Raw genomic sequence first — 22200 nt, 5'->3', positions numbered from 1 at the left:
TTTCGACTGCATTTTCAATTTGAGCTATGGTGAGTTTGCATCCACATAGCGAATGGTTGTTTGTTCATATGTGCACTACAATTCGTGTCGGTACGCTGCCTCCCCAGAGTCAGCTCGGATAGGCTCCAGCTCAGCCACTGCACTAATGAAGACAAGCGTTCTTGAAAATGGATGGACGGGTGGATTTCATATACTGTGCATAGACATCTACACCGAAAAGGCCTCTTTTTGCTATCTTGCAACAATTGCCATTTTCACTTGTGTGGTAGTCACCTAATTTTTTTCCCCTTTGACATCGTCAAATTTCACCCTTCTGTCATGGAATTCCGAGTAAGGTAAAACAAAGAAAGAAAAGAAAGCAAAAGAGAAAGCACCTGTGCAGTTAATCCTTTCGAATGTGACTGCCAGTCCTCCTTGGGAAGCTTGTTATTTTGTCACTGGGACCAGGTGCTTGCAACTTCTACATTCGTCTCTGTGGCATCTCGAGGTGACACTCCATCAGCCAAATGGATTAGTCTCATTGTTGTGGTAATTTATTGATGTTTTTCTCGCACGCAGATAATGGGAGAATGGCGCAAAGATTGATGAGGCAGTTGAGAGCGAGTCTGCCATTGCAGACAGCCGCAGTCGGTGGTCAGCCAGTCTTGTCTGCCACGAGCCCTACAGCTGATTTATTTGACAAGCGGTCCGATGGCTTCATGAACATCGAATATGAGCAATGATAGGGAATTAATATATTAAAAGAGAACCCCGCTTCGTGTCAGTTTTAGCTTTTCGATGTCAAAATGAAGGGGTGTCTCCACATTAGACTAACTAAATGTGCACAGCTTTGGGGAAGAGAGACTTTGGATAATGCCATGACAAACTGAGAAAGTTGATCTGCCTCATGATATGCTAACACGATGGAAATATAACACTGATGACAGTCAGCGCCCTCTGTAGGACTTTGAAGGATCTGATCCGTATTTTAATGCTCAAAGGATACGAGATGCTTGAATTAGGTGAAATTGAAAGGACGCAGGGATGCAAACCAAATTAGAATTCCAGCCTGTGTAGCTTGTTGTAGCCGGCTCTTGCTTGTGCTCTCTCCACCCTGTGGTGTCATCCATGCTTCAGTTACCAGTCCTCTCATCGAGCCTTTTTTGCCTGCACTTGGCCACAATTGTGAAAAAATCTCAACCCTTGGGTGAAAATGTTGAAATTTGGAGGGCCGAGGGGAATGAGGCAGAGATATTTCAATCTTGCTCCATTGGCGCGCCTGTGCAAAGCTCTCAGTCCAAGAGGACAAACGGGCAGCCAGCTTGCCTCCATCTGTGACATTGACAAAGTAAACGTTACTGATAATTCTAATTGTGTCCCTGTAGCTATCCATCTGCGGGCTCCTGCTTAGCTAATGTGTGTTCTCAACCCCCCTACAGTTGCATCCAGAATGTCACAGGTCTCTGACATACAGGCCCTCTCCGTCCATTAGAGGACACCTGATCCCACAAATGCTTTCACTGATGAAAGAAAAACAGCAGCATGCACAGGAAATGGGCTTGCGGTGTTTCTTACCACGCCCCTGGCTACTTACATCCAGTGAATTGCGTTTATCATGAGCCCTCTAGTCTTTCTGTGAAACTTTACAAAGTGGCTCTGCTCCTTGTGGGGAAAGAGATGCTACATGTAGCAGTGGAATTAGAGGAAAATAAGAAGAAACAATGGATAAGAGGAGCGAATACACTCGAGGTGGATGTGCAACTTGGTACCACATCTCTCCCATCTTCTTCATCTCGTCTCCCGAGTGATCACACGGGAAGGTACTGTATCCCTCTGGTGGAGCGGCAGCCTAAAAATGTAAACCAATAAGCCATGCCCGTCAATTCTCTTTATACTCCATCAAACCATTTTGCCGAATACAAAGGCGATAACGCCGTGTACGCCTTACTTTATCCTGAAGCATTATGTTATCACAATAACCACTGGATGAAAGCCCATCGAATAACCGTATTAGCTAAAATCTACTTCAAATCATCAATAAAAATCCACTCAACTCTCATATCACACCATACCTACCCCACAAAGCCCGTTTTAAGTGTGAACAATACAGAGTCCCTTTGAGAGAAGCCGATGAAAGACAGAGTTATTATTTATGGTGTGTCTGTGTGTCATCAAGGCAGCTAGCCTCAAACAATGAGAACAAGCACCAGGCAAGCACAAACCGAAGAAATATCTGATTATCCATCCATTTTCTACACTGCTTATCCACATTTGGGTTATGGATGAGCTGGAGCCGATCCCAGCTGACTTTGGGCAAGAGACACCAGTACACAAGTTTTAACTAGTGGACGTGTGTGTATAGTGTATTTGGAGTGAAGCATGTTATAGACACATTAAGAAAAAGCTCAATATCTCTCCTTGAAAATCGCAAGAGAAAGCTACCTTGTGACCTAATGATCGAATGGAGATTTTACACCGTCAGTCTGTGCTCACCATGGCCTGATGACGGCTACCTTTTTCAATCGTGTTTAGGATAGAAATTCCTTTGAACAAATTATTCACATTGTTTATTCATATTGTTCACTCTAATTTCATCATGTCAATTTCAATACTGTATTTTCCGCACTATAAGGTGCTTCGGAGTATAAGGCGCACCGTCAATGAATGGCCTATTTAAAAAAAAAATCATATATAGGTCGCAGCGCATTATAAGGCGCATAGAATAGAAGCTACAATAGTGGCGTTATGCATCCACTAGATGGAGCCACGCTAAAAGGAATAAGATAAGATAAGATATCTTTTATTTGTCCCACACTGGGGAAATTTACAGCCTCCAGCAGCAAGAATGTAGGCAGAAAGAAGAAAGAAGAAGAAGAAGAAAGTCCAATACAGTATTTATATTGAGCCTTCACACACACTGCGCCTGTAACAAAACGCTTTCCAGAACTTTTAAAATGCCACATCCCAGAAATCAGAATATTGATCCATATATAAGGCGCATCGGATTGTCAGGCACACTGTCGGCTTTTGAGAAAATCAAATCCTTTTCGGTGCGCCTTATAGTGCAGAAAATACGCTAGTTTTGCTCCCTTGAAAAGTAGGCGTCTTTCAACAAGAGGTGCTCTGTCCTGACTTGTCATCTAGAGTTAAATACCATTCATTCATTCATCTTCCGAACCGCTTCATCCTCATTAGGGTCGCGGGGGGTGCTGGAGCCTATCCCAGCTGTCTTCGGGCAGTAGGCGGGGGACACCCCGAATTGGTTGCCAGCCAATCGCAGGGCACACAGAGACAAACAACCATGCACGCCCGCACTCACACTTAGGGACAATTTAGAGTGTTCAATCAGCCTGCCATGCATGTTTTTGGAATGTGGGAGGAAACCAGAGCACCCGGAGACTCCACACAGAGAGACCGCAGCTGGAATCGAACCCAGTACCTCTGCACTGTGAAGTCGACGTGCTAACCACTGGACTACCGGGCCGCCAGAGTTAAATACCATGAAATAAAAGTTAGAATTATGAATTTTTGTCTGATATTCATCTTTTGATCGAAGCCCAAAATGTCTTCAGTATTCAACAAAAATTAAGGGAAGTGACCTTGCCGTTGCAACATTTTTGGAGGGGACTGTAAATGCACTGGTACTGACTTTCATCATGTTAACTGTTGCCATGGGACACGTGGTGAATTTACTTGCTCACTGATACTGTATTTCCAGTGCTATTCTCTTCTCAAAGATGCATAGATCTCATACAGAAGCTCAATGACAGCTCTTATTCAAACCAAAGCAGATGTGCATATGTGTTGCGGCTCTTGTGTCAGACATCGACTCTCGTCAAGAGTAAAAATGTTCACTGTGAAACCTATTCTTAGGCTTTGCACTCTGGAGACAGGTTGTAAGATCGTTTTGCTGTGTAACTGTCTCACATGACGTTTTAGAGGATCATTTGATGCAGAATGACGACAAGAACAAAAGTTTCCCCATCAACCCATCTCCCGTGAAATCAGACATTCCCCAAAAAAGATGAAATGGCATGCTGTTCAAGCAAATCAACCAATCACTGCCATCGGAGTCCCTCAAAGCAATGCATTTCGCCGCACATCTAAGATGGAGCCATCATTCAAAATAGAGGTATAGAGGACCTGTGGGGGGTAGAACTTCAGCATCACTCGCTTCTCTCCAGGGAAAAGCTTCGTTGCACCGACTTTCAGCTCCCCGTGAAGTTTGGTAATAGTGCTCTAAATCCCTGCTGTTATTGTCCTTTCATACGATGGCTGCTGGCTGCATTGATAGAGCCCTCATCTCCTGCGCCAGCTTGAAGATAAGACGTTGACTCTTTGAGCCTCAAAATGCGGCTGATTATTTTCCTTCCATGCTTGCCTTGCTTCTTGCACACTCTCTATGGATAGCTTTGTACAGTATCCGATGTACAAGGCACACTAATAAAGTCATTGTGAGTTCCTGTTTGTGTTTCCTTTTTTTTGTTTTGCTTGTTTGCATCAGATTATCGGGTTGAATTGTATTTTATACTCCAGAATTCTTGGAAACGTTAGACCAGATGAGGAAATGCGCTTTAAAGACACACTAAAAAACGAAATAACCCAGTATCTCGGCTATCTCTGTGATGGAGTATTTGGACCAAATAAAAGAACAATATGGATTACTCTTTTAGATAATTACTAGAGATCATACTTGAACTACAGTAAACCCTGTAACCTGTAGCTGCAACTCATAAAAATCTTGGATCCAGCCAACCCATCCAAAGGAGAAAAAAAAAAGAAGCTTTTGGGTGTAAATTGCCTGGTTTGGCTCAAGTCTCGAGTCTGCATGTGAGTGTCTGGGTGTGAGCTGTGGCCGACAGCAGCTCCGGCGATAGTGTGCTCAGTGTGTTTTAATCCCAGCTTTCAATAAACACGTCACCGTCTATTTACAATAACTCCCCGCTATTGTTTGTTTGTTGTCTTGCAGAAGCTTTTGACTTGGTGCTGCGCCATGGTCGAAACGCTACACTGGCTATGCTCAAGTCAGAGTTCCCCGCTCTCGGAGGCGGAGCCCAGAGCTCAGTCGGGCAGCTCTTCCTGGACATGTCGCTCTACATGCTGGGCTCAGACTCCACGGTGGATCACATGGTGGCGGTGCTCTATGGCCGCCTTTTCCACATGACATATCGTCGCCTGCTTGGCGGCAGCGGGTCTTTGTCCGAGGAGTGCGTCAAAGAGGCCTGGAAGGATTCAGCAGCCTTCGGCCCTTATCCCAAACTCATGATGACCCGTCTCTCCCGCTCCCTTCTTGCAACGCGAGTTTTTCTTCAGGCGTTGAACCTGGGCATCGAGGTTGTTAATACCACGGACCACCTGCGACCCGGTCGGGACTGTAGCCGAGCCTTGATGAGACTGTGGTACTGTCCGCACTGCCAGGGCTTGCTTGGGCCGCCAGTCTGCAGAGGATTCTGCCAAGCGGTGATGCACGGCTGCCTGGGGGGAGCGGTCGAGGTGCAGCCTCATTGGAAGACCTACGTGGATGGCTTGGGGAAGTTGGCGGCGGCCATGAGCGGCGAGCAGGACATGGAGGCGGTTGTCCTCAGACTTCCGGCCATGATCAAACTGGCACTCAAGAATGCAGTAAATACACGCGGCCGTCTCAGTAGTGTGGTGAGTCGTACACGCGCGCACACACATACAGGCCAGGAACCAAAAAATACGATCTAGTTGGAATAAACAACCTTGAATTTTATGAGAGGAAACAGTGGTTTTACTGTCGGTCTCAATGGCTGTGAGGTAAAACCTTTTATTGAAGTACAGACACAACAGCTCACCTTTCTCTTATAATCATTGTCTCCCATTTTGTTCTTTTTGGAAAGAATGTTGTCTTTTTTGACGCTGAATCATTCTGTTAAGGTGAAGATTTTCAACTCAAATCTATGAGCCAGCACATTGGCAATGATTCTGTGTTCAATTCTTTGCTTCACACCTGCCTGTGTGGTGTTTGCAGTGTTCTTCCTGTAATTGCATGGTTTTCCCAAATGCATGTTCGGTTAATAATTCAACACTCTCTAAAGACTTAATGAATACTTAATATGTGCCCTGCAATTGACTGTTGACCAGTTCAGGGTGTACCTCGTCTGTCGCCCAGAGTCTGCTGGTATGGATGCCACTCTACCCGATCGCTAATGAGACTAATCTGTAGAAAAGAAAAAAAACACCACTCATATATAATATAATACACACATTTTGGTTTATAGGCATTCATTATTTCACAGGAAGAATCGTATTTGTGCTGAAAGATATCTTTGACGTCTTATGCTTTGCCAAACAACATTGGTCCATGTTTACCGAAGATTGATGAAAAATGGATGCATTCTCTTGATTCATTGAATTATTGTTTTTGTCACAATTTCGCTGAAAATGAACCAGGGGTGCGCACAACAACATTGGCTAGGTTCTCTTTGGAGAACTAGAAGTTATGGTGCTCTTTTTTTTTCCACGACCCACCGAGTTTATGGTACATTTTATACGTGTATAATTTCAAACGTTAATTGAGTTCCACATTCGGAAATACTTCCTAAACGCACGCTGGTTTGCTCCGACCATTAGGAAACTCGGAAAATGATGTTTAAATGTGCCGTCCAGTTCTTCCAAGTGCACTAAAATCACAAGTGCCGGTGCGTGCTCTCGATGCTCCAACTGGGCACATACCGTGTTAGTGCATCAGGCAGTCCTTAAAGAACCGGTTCAAGCACAAGCTCCTGATAGAATTAGAAGAGCGATGCCCAAGTCCGGACCTCGTGATTCCCGATCCAGTCTGTTTTAGATGTCTCCCTCTTCCAACACAACTGATTCAAATGATCAGGATTGTTATCAGGCTTCTCAGAGCTTGCTGATGAGCAGATCTTTTGCATCGGGTGTGTTGGAAAAGGGAGTAGTACTCTCGGAGTAGTGCGTGGACATCAAAGTGAATTTCCGAACGAGCCCTTTGTTCCCTGGTTTCTTTCTGTCTTTGTCAGTTCATTGTGTTTGTTGTCTCAATCCGTGTCAGCCATCAAGTCATCCGCTGTGATGTTGAGTCGCATCATTTTGTTGATGAGTTTGACTTTTGTTTATTCACTAGTTTTGATTAATCTGCGAACCTTGATTCCCTTTTATTCTTTTGTTATTAAATTTCCTTTTTGAGAGCACTCCTGCCCTGCTTCTGTGCTTCCGTGCACTTGGTTCCTCAACCTGAACCATGCACATCCGTAACAAGACCAGTGTTCTCAAACAGAGATTTCAAAGACGATTCTAGTGATGTTGTGTCATTTTTCTGTGATAAATGGTGAAAATGCGTAGATTTTTTTTGCCAACTTGATAGAAAGCCACTAAGGGTGAAGATTTTAGGCGTGGCCTGTGTTCAAATCGAGATTCAAGCTTTCGTAACTTTCTTAATATTTATGCTATATTTAAAAGGTTGCTCTCATTGGAATGCTTGCTAAATTACAGAAACCGACAACATAAAATAATGATGATAATTATTTGAATGAATTAATTTCAAAGTTAAGTAAAAATATTCACACATTTCTGAGAGTATCAACCCAAAGTGAGCATGATTATTCGTGAAGGTTTATTTAGAAAAAAAAGCTCTTGGATCTCTATAAAGTGTGTAGGTGTACCAGTGAAAGAGTATTAACAGTTTTAAAAGCAACATTTTCCGAGTCATAAAACAAATGTATAAAAGTGTCAGAGAGCATTGTTTTAACAAGCATTTCTTTTTTTTTTCCCCAGCAGTTAAAAGCCGTCCCAATAGCGGTGACCCGTTATGTGCGATTTCTACTGCAATAAAATCGTCAGGTTTCTTCGAGGCCCACAAGTGAAGTCGCAGAGTAGTGCTCATGAAATATTGAGGCATTTTTCTACCAAAGCGACAGAGCCGGATGTGTGTTTGCTCTTGTATATCTGGTGAACTTTTCACTCTCACACCCGGAATCCCCGCAGTGACCGGGTTTCCACTCACAAGCCATCATTTATTAATTCGCAGGTTGACCTCACTTACTTCGCATCCTCAAATCGCTGAGGCTCTTTCCGTCTCTCTATGCAGGATCACCATTTAAAATTAAAAACCATGGCAGTTGCAGTCGCTACGGATGACTTGAATGTGTGTTCACGGCTCAGACCGGTTCCACCATATAGGATTATCGCTGCTATGTCAGTGTGTTGCTCCGGTTTGTGACAAGGTCATGTGTGTCTGTCTGAGTGGGTTAGTGTTCCAACGTAATCTTGCAGAGACACCCCTTGCTCAGGATTGTCATTGAAAGGACAGCGGCATTGTTTCCCTTACTGCGGGGTTTGTCTTCTGCAAAATGTCACTGGAGAATTGAACGCACTTCATAATTTTACCCCAAATAAGTACTTTGCACCTTTCAGCTCCAAATTTCAATGAGACATATCAAAATACTGTATGTACAGTGGAAAAGGACCTTAAGAATTCAATCCATCTGTTATGTCTCTATGATACTTGCCACCAAGTTAACCAAAAGTGTGTTATTTTTTTCATTGCTACGCACTTCATTTCATAGCAGTACAAAGGGCTGCAGGGTGCAGAAGAGCGTGATATTGGAAAACTATGAAATATGCTGTATGGGTGTTGATATTGTGATTTTGATCTTGCGATATTTAACATGTACCTAAGGAAATTACATTTTTAATTATTTGATGGAAAAAAACATCATTAAGTTCATTGTATTCTGAGCAAATTCATTGATGGATCAGTCTACAGTGGTGCCTCTAATTACGAAATTAATTGGTTCTGGAAGAAATTTCTGAATTAGAAAACTTTTGTAAGTAGAGACGCGTTTTCCATGTAAATGCCCTAATTCGTTCCAAGCCCCCCCAAAATTCAGTCATAAATGTTTCCTAAAGCATAAAAATGCATCAAAATATGCACACAATATACATGTTACAATTAGATTATTGCACAATAAATGAGAGTTGTGCATAAAAAACTAAGAATAACGAATAAAAATGATGGTCATTTAACTTTTAACTGCATCCTCATTGTTTTTTGCCCTCTTTAGTCCGTGTTCTCTCCCAGAAGTGGTTTTTGCCTGGCGTTTCGGAAAGAACTGATCTCAGGACGTTTGCTTTGTTGGCTTTTAACAATCCTTCGAAAATGCCGAAGGTAAACATCAGCATAGTGAGCGATCGCCTGACTGATGAACACTTTTTCTGGGTGATTCACATTTACATAAAACTATCGGCACACCTCATGGCCCGAGGGGTGAATGACGAGGACGCTGCATAGACACATATCTCTCCATCTGCACACATAGACTCATACGATAGAAGTCCCTCTTAGCCAATGGGATGCCAGGATGATGCTCGGTAATAGCCAATGGGAGAGCAGCTATAAATATGTTGCATGCAGGAAACTCTGAGCTGCGAGCAGCAGTCTATACTGTATTTTCACCTTTGGTATCTTGAATTGTTTTTCATAACAAGAGGCAATATTTTCCTGTTGAGACGTTTCGTAACTTGAAAATTTTGTATGAGGAGACGTTCGTAAGTAGAGGTACCACTGTACCGTAGACATGGAAAAAAGTCATTCGGAAGAGTATCGGATTTAAAAGATAGCTTTCAAGATGAACAACATTCCTATTCTGAAATGGCGAATGAAAAGGTTTTGCATGAAAGCCAAAGTGAATTTCAGTTTGTAAATGGGAGCTTCGGTCGAGGTTGAACTCATTTACAACTAAACGAATTACACTTTAAACACATTGAATGATTTGTAAGATGCAAACATTGCAAATACACTTTACTTACAAACTCTTAGCCTGACTTTGACATGTAAGCATCCACCTTGCAAAGAAAAAAAAACATCCTCTTGAAGTCTACTTCAGTAGTTTCCGAAAGGATCCTCTTATGTTGCCTTGTTTGGTAGTTTCACGTGATTTCGAGCCTCTCACTTAACCTGCCCTCTCGGGATGCACTGTGTTACCCACAGTGATAGACAGATTGACTGAGCACACTCGAGAGAGAGGCGTCTGGCCTGTGAACACTTTAAACATGGACTCTGCTGGCGGGGTGACCATCATAAGTCTGGCGGCCTTCTCCGCCAGCATGTTAATGTTCATTCTTCCTCTCGGCACAAATCCAGAATGAATCAACCTGTTCGGCGAGAAAAGAGAGGGCAGCCAAGAGCCCCGCAGCTCCAATCTATCCCCTTGTCAACTTCCCACCCTTTCTCTCGGAGTTTGATGTCATCCACCTCACTCTGTACATCTCACTCCGAACATTACACTCGCTCTTGCATTCCCTCTTTTTCTGCCGCTCATTCGCTCGGCTGCGAGAGAAGATGCATGATTTATGAAGCTCTATTTTTATCAGTTACTCAGGAGAAAGAAGAGCAAAGGAGCGACAAAGACGGGGACAGAATAAAAGTATGGCCGGGGGGAGGTGAGGGAACCCAAGAGGACGAAGGACAGATGGGTGCAGAGGAGACGTTCATCACCCAGCCAGGCCTCGGCTCAAATGAAGACGGGAAGTCGACTGTGACACAAAGATGATGAATCTGGCCGGCATTGTTGGAGATTGTCTGTTGTGTGTCATTTCACACCAGACACAGCAGCAAGCGCGCTATAATGCCACGTCTTGTCACTGCGTCAGTAACATGCTTTTAGAACTCTTCACTTTCCTCAGTTCTCTGATCTGCCATTCCCTGGCTGTTGTGCAGGCAGATCTGACCAAATCCTAATAAATATTTCACTCAGGAAACACAACTGTGGAAATCAGAACGTGATTCAGGGGGGAAAAAAAACCAAAGCAAAACAATCTCCTATGAGCTTGTAAAACATAACAGGTCATGAGACAATTCTAGTAGAAGACAAACTGTCGCCATCTTTACCATGCAGATGCACGTGGTTTTGTTAATCAAGTCACTTAATTCTGGCAGTCTTGCTGATTGCCAGTTTACTCAAACGTGTCCTATTTATGGTACATTTAGGCCTCTATAAATATACCTGCTGCAAAACGCAATTACACCGGATTTGCCCTAAAATACAGATTCGTTAACGTGCAATGCATGTAATCGCCTCATAATTTCACCCTAATTGGAAAGTTATGGGTCTTACTGTGTATTAAACACATTCAAATCTTTTTGATGTTTTAGTACCAGTACCAGAAGCAGTGGCTAAAAAGTGGAAGCCATGCATTTAACAATTCCTAATGGTTCAGAAATTACGGAACTGTGAGTGAAAACTGTAAAATCAATTTTTCTTACAGGAGAACTCTCATAACCCTGACAGGAAGCAGATCTCTATTTTAAACTCTGCTGTGAATCGCATCGTTGACTCATCTGTTTTACTCTTCGTGGCAGATTAATGACTTTGGAATGTAATTTTAGTTTTCTGTCACTTCTTTTTCATGTGAAGCCAAAGTATATGAAGCGGATTGATTTACAAGTTGATCTGAACTTAAACAACTTAAGTTGTTTTGCAAGAACTCATAATGTACGATATGTTAACGGTTCTGAATTCTGAAAAATCTGACCTTAGAATAGCTGATCCACATACCTGTCAACCTCGGCTAATACTTGCCCTTATAAATGATTACGATTCCCCTTACAAAGCAACAAAAACCCGTAGATCGGTTTACCGCGCATGCGCACATCATGCTTTATCAATCCGACCGCATGCCGCGACGAAAAAAAAAATACGATTGAGGATTACTTTTGCTGGTTTGCCGTGACAATAGTAGCGATCGACGACGGCATTGTCGTTGGCTACCAGCAGGTGGGACGATCTGGATTTGAGCCAAAGTGGTCTTTGTGAGACTGTTCACAATTGTTTTTTTGGGGGGGTTTTTCCCCGTATAAAAGTTGTAATACGCCGTACATGATTTGAAATGATTAAAAAAAACGTATAAAATACGGGGAAAAGATACAAGTTGACAGGTATGGATCCACTCTTGAGCACCTTCACCAAAGTTAGGGGTATGCAAATAGAAATCCTTAATACATTGTGTATTGAGTCAAAGATCGATTTATCAAGGTCAGTCAGGGTAAATGGGCTACCACTTGTATTGCGCTTTTCAAATATTACAGAGACATCACAGACGGATTGAATGAATTAAACTATCTCAAGGCACCGCTGCAAGTGGGTGTCCCGACTCACTTTGTCATTGACGCACACAGCCGAAAGAAATGAATTATCTGGCACCCACACTACTGACTCTTCTGTGCCGACTCTTTTGATCCAGTCATTTACCGTGACATCACTGCCCACGTACAAGACATCAATTGGTCCATTTGAAAAACAAAGTATACAGATGTGCACTAAAAGGATTCATGCTTCAGGCACCTCCATTGAAGAGGTGAACATATTTTCCCGAACAATGAATGACTTTGGAGCAACTGAACAGGCAGGTCTGTTCCAGTCGACACGTACTGACCCAACACACAGTTGAGGAAAACATTTTTCAATGAAAGCGAGCTTGCCACTCGTTAAGCGCTGACCTCGTGTGCCCAAAGCCTTACAAACAATGAATGAGTGGCCTTTAACTGCTCACTGGACTGTGCGAAGCGAAGTGTGGCTTGCGGCCATACCGCTATGAGAATCATCTGAGCTTGGAAAACAGTTTGGGAGCCACATCTGGCACAGCTATTGCGGTGTTTCACAGCCGGTAGTGTGGGCAACCGAACACATTGATGTGGCTATGTGCAAACATTTCTCATTTTATTTCCAAGATGATAAGCAAATATTCTCAATAATTACATGAATCTGTCAATGAAATTGATTGAGTGGGCTCCAACTGGTTTCCCGAGGGAGACGGGTTTAAATGCCCGCTTAAAGGGCACTGAGTCAAATAATCAGCTCCATTTTTTGTGGGGCATAACAAAAGCATTTTTATTTATTTTGAGTTCTTACTTTTTAAAATTATATTATTAAATTTGATTTATTTGCAAGATAATTTATTTTCAGGTTTCTTTTAGGTTAAGAAGACGATAATGGATAAGAACTGTTAAAATAATGGAGAAGAAATAAAAAGATTTCCATATAATAATCAGTTGTGTTATGTTCTGCATTTGGAGAACTCGTCAACCCTTATGAGTGAGGGGGTCCTCATGGTATGATGAAAGGGTGCGGGGTCCACAATTTGTAAGAAAGGTTTGGAACTGACTGTTTTGGACTCTGCGGGAAAAATCCAGTCATTTTAATGACGTTTATTTTTAGAACGGTGTTGGTTATTAGCAAAATCTGCATATGGAAAATGTCTTATGTGCAATTGGGATTTGGAAATGTGAACATTATAGTGGTGAAAACATTGTAAACGGGATACGTTGGAAAGAGGTTCGACTGTAGTTTGCATACTCGATGGGCGGCGGGCACGAAAGTTGTGCCTACAAAGGTCAAAATATAACGTTAAGAATCGAATGCACTCGTTGCAAATGTCTATTAAATTAAGGAAGGGCCATAGTGAAGTTGCTCATGGGCAATATCTTCTCCCTCAAACTGCTTACTAAAAAGTGTAATATTACGACCAGTCAAGTGGAATTCTAATGAAAGTCGTCTTATCCAAGTATTTATTTGCAGTTGTAGCTTTACATCATGTTGCGATGTAGACTCAGAAGAGCTGAGGTGCATGTTTGTACACCGCAAATCATAAGGCCCGATTGTGTGTTTTATGACTTGTGGACAGGCTCCATCCCGCCATCAGTGCGGCAGGCTGCTCAGTAAAGATAAAACTGGGCAGGTATTTCTAAGCACTACCACTGAGGCAGGCTTTATCAGCTGCTACCCTGTAGCTCGTGTTAGTCCATCCCTGCGCGACATTAATGTGCCCCTTCCTTGAGGATTTCGCGAAACAACTCGGCATGGGTGGGCGGAGGGGCGTCTGCGCTGAATCGCTCCGTCCCAGAGTCCCCTGTGGCTTCTGAAGGAACGTGCCAACCAAAAGAAGAACACAGTTCCAATCACATTAATCATGGCCAGAGAGCATCAGTGCTCGCCGCATGTACAGCGCAGCGGGGACAATTACAAGAGAGGATGTCGGAGAGGAGGATTCACTGACAGAAATAATGTGTGTGTGCGTGTGTGTTGATGCGAATGTGTTTAAGTATTTGTCAGGTTATGAGGCCCTAATATAGCATATATAGGTATTTATGTGAGTGTGTGTGTGTGTGTGTGTGTGTGTGTGTGTGTGTGTGTGTGTGTACGTGTGTTTGTTTAGTGTAGTTTAGGTAACATTTGACTTTTGTTGTGAGGTCCACTTTTCTTTCTGAGGAGTATACCAAGGAAACCTCATAATTTTGAGTGCATGGATACGTGTGTGGGTGTGTGTGTGTGTTTTGCTAAGGTATTCCGGCTGTTGTGGGGTCCACGGGGACCTCCTAATGTTACCTTTTGGGGACAGGAGGAGAAAAAACGTGTTTGTCTGTGTCTTAGTGCGTTTGTTTTTTATTGTCAAACCAGACAACAAACAATATATCCGTCCGACCATCCATCCATCTTCAGAACCGCTTATCCTCGGTAGGGTCGTGTTCCCTCTAAGTTGCGTGAGCAATTCCGCACTACTCTCACCCTCCCAGCTCACAGCAAATGTGTGCAATGGATGACATTTTTTTTTTTTTACCTGACCTGTATTTGGAGTTTGTATAGCATATTCTCGTCATATAAAAAGTTTATTTAAGTGGTTGACGTAGCAGGAAAGAAAAATGTGGGGGAGGGTGAAACGCAGTGTGAGCACACGTCATGGAATTATTGTCGCACGAACATTGCTATCCGCCGAAGCCGCTGTCACCTCACGAATCCGCTCATATCCAATCAGGGGAAGGAGCCTCGATGCTGAGTAAAAATGTCTTTGCACAATTGAAACATGTTACCGCAACACACGTATGAAGTGAGACCGTAGTGTGTCCTGCGATTGGCTGGCAACCAGTTCAGGGTGTCCCCCGCCTGCTGCCCGAAGAGTGCTGGGATAGGCTCCAGCAACAACTATTAACACTCACAGTCACTTAAACAAAATTAAACATTGTACACGTTTAAACAAAATAACAAATACATATTCTGGGCTGACTGCGGTGGGCCGTCGGTGCAGTCTGACTCACCTCCAACCCCATGGGTTAATTGATGCATAATTTGAGGCATGCGTCTTCAAAAAATTGCCCGTGAGGGAGAGTTACATCCAATTTTGTACTTTAAGTTATGACCTGTTATACGATCCGACAATGCTGATTCATGAAACAAGTTAGTGTATGTGCTTGTCTGTGTGTATGTTTGGTACTGTACTCATCTTGTTGTGTGATTGTTTTTATTTATTTTTATTTTTTTAGATAATCTCCCATTTAGGTCAGCAAGTTAATAAATGCGTGTGTTTGTATGTGTGCCTGTGTGAGTTTTTACATTAGGTTGTCCTCATGTCATGGGGTAAAAGTCTTATGGAGACTTTAAATGATAGCAAGTGCATATTTGTGCTTGAGCCCTGAGTGTGTGCCACCATATTCCGAATATAGACGTATTAACTGATCCATCAGTCTCCATAAGTAATGTGCTACTGCAGCACCAGTCTCTTCCGTTTCACGAGAGCAAGACACAATTAGCTGTTAAAGCTAAATGGCAAAATTAAGCTCAGGCCGGTATCCCCTGGGGAAATTAAACCACCAGCAAATCTTTAAACAGCGAAACATTAACAACAATTTGCATGTTTATAGCACCTGCAAAGCATGTGCCAAGTCTATTATCTCTAGGAGACAGAGTGGGACTCCTTCTTTATTATTGGTACGTACATCCCATGTGAAAACACAATGGCATTTATTTTGGGAGCGTGGCAAACGAGAGGCCTCATTTTATTTCCTCACGTTTCGGAGTGTTGCTGAAGAATGGCTGGCGGATGATACAATGACGTGTTTGTTATGCAAATCCCCACTTTCTTCCCTTCTCAAAATAAACACACCTAAACAGATGACAATTTGCAGAGGGGCTCAGCAGATCGAGTGCAGACAGCGCCTGTGGTGCCGTCGTTGCTCAACGAAGGGACATTGAACCTGCTTACAAGCGGAAGCTGGAAGTAGAATAGAAGCACTCTCAGTGTCCTTTCTCCCTCTCTTCTGCAGGTGAGCGGCATGTGTGGACAATCTCAACAGCGGACCGCCCGCTCTGTCGTATCTCCTCCTTTCCAGCATCCCGCTGCCTCTGTGGCCCGCAACACTCAGCCATCACCCTCGGATCCCGATGAGACCTTAGCGGGGCTCCGGAGGTGAGCGGACCACGGGCTTCTAGTTTGGTTGCGTGTTTGTGCGCCGAAATGGCACTCTGCTGGTTTCATCCAGTTTATTTTCCCCACATAAGTAATGCAGTAACAGGCCCGAGCGCACTTTGTAACAATGCCCCTCGGGCCCACTGGCCTCTGCAACACAGTACCTACATTAACACCAATTAGGAGAAGAGACATTGCTACTTTTTGCTCTCCTGTGGGACTGAGCTCATTGGCTAGCTTTCTCTTTCGAGTCATGTGATGGACATTTTCTTGCTTCCCCTTCTTCAGGGAGTTCATTTCTAATCTGAGAGAATTCAGCTCCTTCTACAGTGGTCTCGGGGAGTCTCTGTGCAGCCGAGAGCCTATCCCAGCAAACCACTCTCTCTGCTGGAACGGGCAAGAAATGACAGACAGGTAAGTCAGTGGCTTATCTTCTTGAATGGACAATAATAAGGATAATGTGGGCCAAACGGAAAGCATTTGATTGATTTCTGTAGTGCTTGGGTTACCTGTAGTCTATCCCATTTTTGGGTGAGAGGTGAGGTACACCCTGGAGCCCAGCTAAGCACTTCAGAAATCAGGGGGAACAAATTGTGCATGAAAAAAATCTAACTTTACGATCATCTTCGCACATTCAACTGCTCCTTTCTGTGTTGGCCCGAAAACAAATAACGAAAGTGTGAAACGCTAATTGAGCTACACACAACAACAGTGTGACTTGACTTTGGCGCGACAGGACTATTAATATCAGGCATGCTTTCACCGTCTTGCTGTTCACTTAATTGCCGACTCCATCAGTCTCTCCTTCGTTCCATATTTCTCCATGTGGTCTCCATAGAATTCCACTTCACTTGTATATCATGAAACCATGACTGGAGATGTTATGATAAACAATGACGTCTTGGCCATGGTCTTAGCATACTGTGGTTTGTAAGTAATGGTTTTGAATCAAGTTGACTGCCACAATTGAATGTTATTTTGCTGTTAGATGACAGTGTTGTTTTAGAGTTTGCATTCAAATCGGTTTTATCTTTTTTAAATTTGAAGTTAACGTAAACAATGTGTAACAAGGTCTCTAAGAATACTCTGTCCCATGTGAGAATGTCAGAAGGATCCCAGACATTAAAATGATACCCCAGGTATGACCACCCTGCTGCTTTCTGTCCATCCTTTCACACCACCATTTTTAATTTGGCACTCATACCCTTCCTCTGGAAGTACAGCTTGCCATTTGAAATTGTTTGGAGTTGAATCTTTGCACTGGCACGTTTCAGAGGAAATGTGCTCCGGGTGAATTTTTGACCTCTTGTTCAAGAGGGCAGCTGCTGTGAGAGTCTGCCGCAAAGATAGCGAATTTAAGGAGGAGACACGGTGCTGGTGAGGGGCAGGACTGTCCGGAGGGGACGATTACAAGCTGGACTTAACGGCGTGATAGGAGCGCGTAGGGGGGCTGCAGTGGAGAGTGAATGATGGAGCGATTACAATACCTCCCGGCAAACAATTCTCAGTGTCATCTCGTATGGCACGTGTGCGTAAAAACAGCAAAGTACATTTTTACTCCACGATTTGTGCTGGATTATCCTCCATTACAATTACAGATATGGTCTTCTTCTTCAAATTGTCTCGCGCGGTTCATTGTGGGATTTTTTATTTTTTTTTATCGGGTCCTGGAAAAATCAAGGGCTGAATGTTTGCATTTTTTCCATAGTGACCTTAAGGCCAAATATAGTACTTTTTGTCAGGCGTGTTTACCATACCAGTCCGAGCTAAGATCACAGGAGCAACTTTTTACAGCACATCAAACAGCGTCACGCTGATAACTGATAGATTGGAGCGGTGTGTGATCTCCAAAAGTACATATCCTCCTCTGCATACGCGCGGGGGATAAATGATGGAAGAGAAAATGTTTTGTGGTGTCTAAACATTCAATATCTGGGGGAAGAGATGGTCGGAGAAAGCAAAAGATACCAATGCTTATTTCAGTTTGAGTCACACAAGGTGATGCATTATAAACCGCATTGGTGTACAATAGATACGGAACATTCTTTGGTATGTGTGCCGAAGTTATTATGTCCAATCTCAGAGTTAAACCTCCTTTCATTTCATTTGTTGCTCATTGGAAATTATGGAAATAGAAAAATATCTTATTGATATACAGTACAGTATATATTATGGCAGTTCAACATAGGAGGCCACTGTCTGATATTCTTTATCTTCCCATAGGACTATCTGAGAGGTATTCATTCATTATAATTTTACTGCACTACGACTACTGCTACTACTACTACGAATAATAATAATGGCAACAACTGATTCCAACAGACCCAACGCAATATTTATGTTTATGTGTATTCCTGTCACTAAATATAGGCTTAAGTGAAGTAATGGTGCGTTTCAAGTCTTGTTAAAAAACAAAATTTCAGGGAGGTCACGTCACAGATTTCAGTCGGGAGGGTGTTACAGGGATTTGGAGGGCTGTGTCACTGAAGGCTCTCTCACCAGATGTCCATAGCTTGGTGTTTGGGATGGAGAACAGGCCAGCATCAAGTGGCTGCATTAACAGAAGAGGCAAAACACAAAAAAGTGTGACCTCTGTCCGTACCTGTTAGCTAAGGCGGGTGTGCGCCATCAAGTAATGTGGAAATGGCTGCACGTCTGTTGAGAATCAGCTGTATCAGCCGGTCTAATTTTGGTTGAATAATCTGATCAAAGTAATATAACATGAAAATAGTTCGAAAACTAAATATATAAATACAATATGTTGTATCTGGTAACATTACAGGGAACTATTATATGGAGCATCAGCTTAGCTCCATCTTCTAATCCATCTCCCCCCTCAACCCACACATCCCCTGATCCTTTGCTAAATGGACCCCCCCCCCCCACCCCCTTTCCATTATTAATACGATAATTAGCAGCGGAAAGGGTGGAGATTGTTCCTAATAAGAAGAATAAATAATTCGGCAAACCGTTTTCTGAATTTAATGGAAAGACGGAATTAGTGCACAGAAAAAGTCTGCTTAATGGAAATTGAAGGTAAATTTCTTTTGTGTGTGTGTGTGTGTGTGTGTGTGTGTGTGTGTGTGTGTGTGTGTGGACACGTGAGTCCTGCTGGATTTCATTCGAAGTTGTCAAAGTTACAGTACTGTATGTTAATAAGTAGCCGTGGTTTCTTTTTCACTAATATCACAGGTGAGCGTGTTGACATGGTACCATAATCACGTGAAGAAAAAAGATTTATGACGGCAAAAGTTTGACACTGGAAATAACTATTTCCTAATTGGGGCACCCCCCATCCTCAGTCGTCAATTGCCTGATTAGCGGATGTTTCTAAATGTTTATCCTGTGCGGTGCAGAGTTACAAGAATGGTTTGGACTGGCAAACGTAAACATGAAATGTGGGTTCTGTCACTTTTGAGAAATCTGCAAAGATGTGGAAAAAAAATCCTTGGCTCCCTTGCTTTCGAGGTGGCACTGAAGAGGGGACTCTCCGTTGACTATTTACAACAATGTTATTATTTAAATAACTTAAAAATGAAGGGGGGTACGTTTCGTTTGTGTTAAGTTGTAAATGTACATGATTCTTGCTGCTGTAGGCTGTAAATTTCCCCAGTGTGGGACAAATAAAGGATATCTTAATCTTAAATAAATCATAAGAGATTTATTTACATTTCAAAAGAGAGGGCTTGCAATTTACATAACCACCACGAGATGGCAGTAAACTTCAAGTTTTAGTCGCTTACCCAGAGAATAATAACAACCCCCATGTCGTTTGAGCAGACGCTGTCATCAACGTTTTAGCTTTGTCTTCTTATCTATTTTTAAAAAAATATATTTTATTTATCTATCAGGACTGTGTGTAGCCAATGGCCAGCTGATTTGTCTTCTAGTACAGAACTGTTTTAGTGTGAGCCCAAGGGACTCTCCTGATTAGAGTCAAAGATATTTGAATAACCTTTGATCTCATTTTCCTGAGGTCAAAAATATGTCTGTAGGTGTTTCAGTGGATCGGATATTATGATATTAATGACATGCAACACAGTGGACTAATTTGCGCGTCTGCCTCACAGTTGGGAGGTTCGCGGCTCAAATCTCAACTCTTGCCTTCCGGTGTTGAGTTTGCATGAGTTTTCTACAGAAATTCTGGCTTTCCTTCACGTTAAATAAACATGCGTGTTCGGTTTATTGAAAACTAAATTCTGCGTCGGTGTCAATGTGAGTGTGAATAGGTGTTTGTCTACCATTTGGATTATGTTCTAGCGCAACCGAAAAATCGAAAATGGATGGATGGATATGATATGAATACTTGGAATTTTGATTTATGAACAATGCCCTTTGTTTTGGAAACATCTGTCAATACAATGCAGTTTGAGCTTAATACTGTATCAAGCAGTTTTTAACTTAATGGTCGAGTGTTCATTTTTTTATACCCTGATGTCAGTGCCCTATGCCAATGACTGTATTTCTAATTCAGCAACATAATGCATTGTCTTGCTGCTCTGTCAGGTTTTCGGGGCCCAACCTGAAGCGCTCACACTCAGGTTCTGAATCACGAAACAACAAGCCCCTCGAGCCTGTCATCAGTCAGATGATAGACAAACTCAAGCACATCAACCAGGTGAGTGCTATGATTTTTTTTGTTTTGAATTGTTATTATTATTCTTTTATGTAATGTGGAAGAAGTTTATGTTGTGTATGTGTGTATACTTACCTGTGAGCCATCACTCAGGTGTTGCAGCGGTCAGCACAGACAAGTGAACATTTGTCCATTTTGTGTTAGAGGCAGGAACTTGTAAAAAACCCTTTGTGTGTGGTCTCAGACACAAATTCACAACAGTGGGGCCAGTGTAGGACACTTGCAAGGGCGATTGAGATTGTTTTGACGTTTAAAAATTAATCGCGCAGTGTGGCTATTTTTAGTGTTATTTCATACTGTCATCACCATGGAAACCACCTTTTGGAGCGTGGCGGGCAGGAACCAGAAATGCTTGCACCTAGGCTCAAAGTTAGCTGGCAGATGTATTACGCAATGGCTGTGGCCAAATTTCCCGCTTCCCGGTGGTACAACTTGTACCTGTCAACATATTGAATCACCACAGCACCACAAACGCAGACACATTTGCCTAAAGTGTGTGTGTGTGTATGCATGAGAGAGAGAGAGCCGGCGAGCGCCGCAGGCCTGTCTTGGTGGATTACAATACTTCTCTCGGCTTTAAACAACCTGAAAGATCCAAAGAGCAGCTGCCGACCCTCTTAGCTCCTCTGACAAGCAGAAACTCTCAAGAAAAAATACAGAGGCTTGTGGTTTCCGACTATAATTTTGTTTTTCAGCATTACCTCATGCTTAGTCCTGCTGGAAAGTCAGGCTTTTAACATCATTGTTGGAAGTTTGTTCACTCCCCTCCTGTCTTGTTATTTTTAACATTTCCCACTCATGACTCAGTTTGACTCTGTTTTGACAATGCGGGTGTTTTTTTTTCTGTCAACATTGGGATTATTTTTGCCCATCAATATATAATTATTTACGTACTGGTACGAGCTGAGACTTGTATTAGATATATGCAAGAAATGATTTGACAAATGCATGTGTCTTCTCCTCATCCAACTAAATACAATTATTTTGTAATAATCTGATAAAAGGGGCAACATGGTGGCAAGTGATTAGCATGCCTGCCTCAAATGAATATTTAACATTGTCAGGTGTGAATGTGAGTATGAACGGTTGACCAGTCCGGTGTGTACCCCTCCTCTCGCCCAAAGTCAGCTAGCTGGGATAGGCTGCAGCTCACCCGTTACCCAAATGAGAACGAGTGCTGTGCAAAATGGATGCATGGAATATATGATCAAAGAAAAATGATAACAATGCCCTCTTCAATGCTATATTATGGGGGTTTGTTTGTTTTCTTTTTATCTTTTTAAGGTGCTGTATAACAAAGTTATAATGGACCCTCACACAAACTAATGTGTAATCCTTTGAAAATGGCTCAGCCCTGCCAGAGA

The 22200-nt window shown here is 42.7% G+C and overlaps 1 protein-coding gene across 1 annotated transcript in view; it reads left to right on the top strand.

Moving 5' to 3' along the window:
* Positions 1-22200, top strand: part of gpc3 (glypican 3) — a 98666-nt gene that overhangs the window by 41718 nt on the left and 34748 nt on the right. The window contains exons 3-6 of the mRNA XM_086138831.1: positions 4949-5631; positions 16058-16200; positions 16489-16614; positions 20707-20818. Of these exons, the coding sequence (XP_085994957.1) occupies positions 4949-5631; positions 16058-16200; positions 16489-16614; positions 20707-20818 (1064 nt within the window). The remainder of the gene's footprint in view (positions 1-4948; positions 5632-16057; positions 16201-16488; positions 16615-20706; positions 20819-22200) is intronic.

This window comes from Hippocampus guttulatus, chromosome 2 (genome assembly GCF_054856545.1).
Source record: "Hippocampus guttulatus isolate MCC_2025c chromosome 2, RoL_Hgut_1.0, whole genome shotgun sequence".
Taxonomy (NCBI): Eukaryota; Metazoa; Chordata; class Actinopteri; order Syngnathiformes; family Syngnathidae; genus Hippocampus; species Hippocampus guttulatus.
Note: the sequence above shows the minus strand (reverse complement) of the source record. Positions and strands in the feature narration are given on the sequence as shown.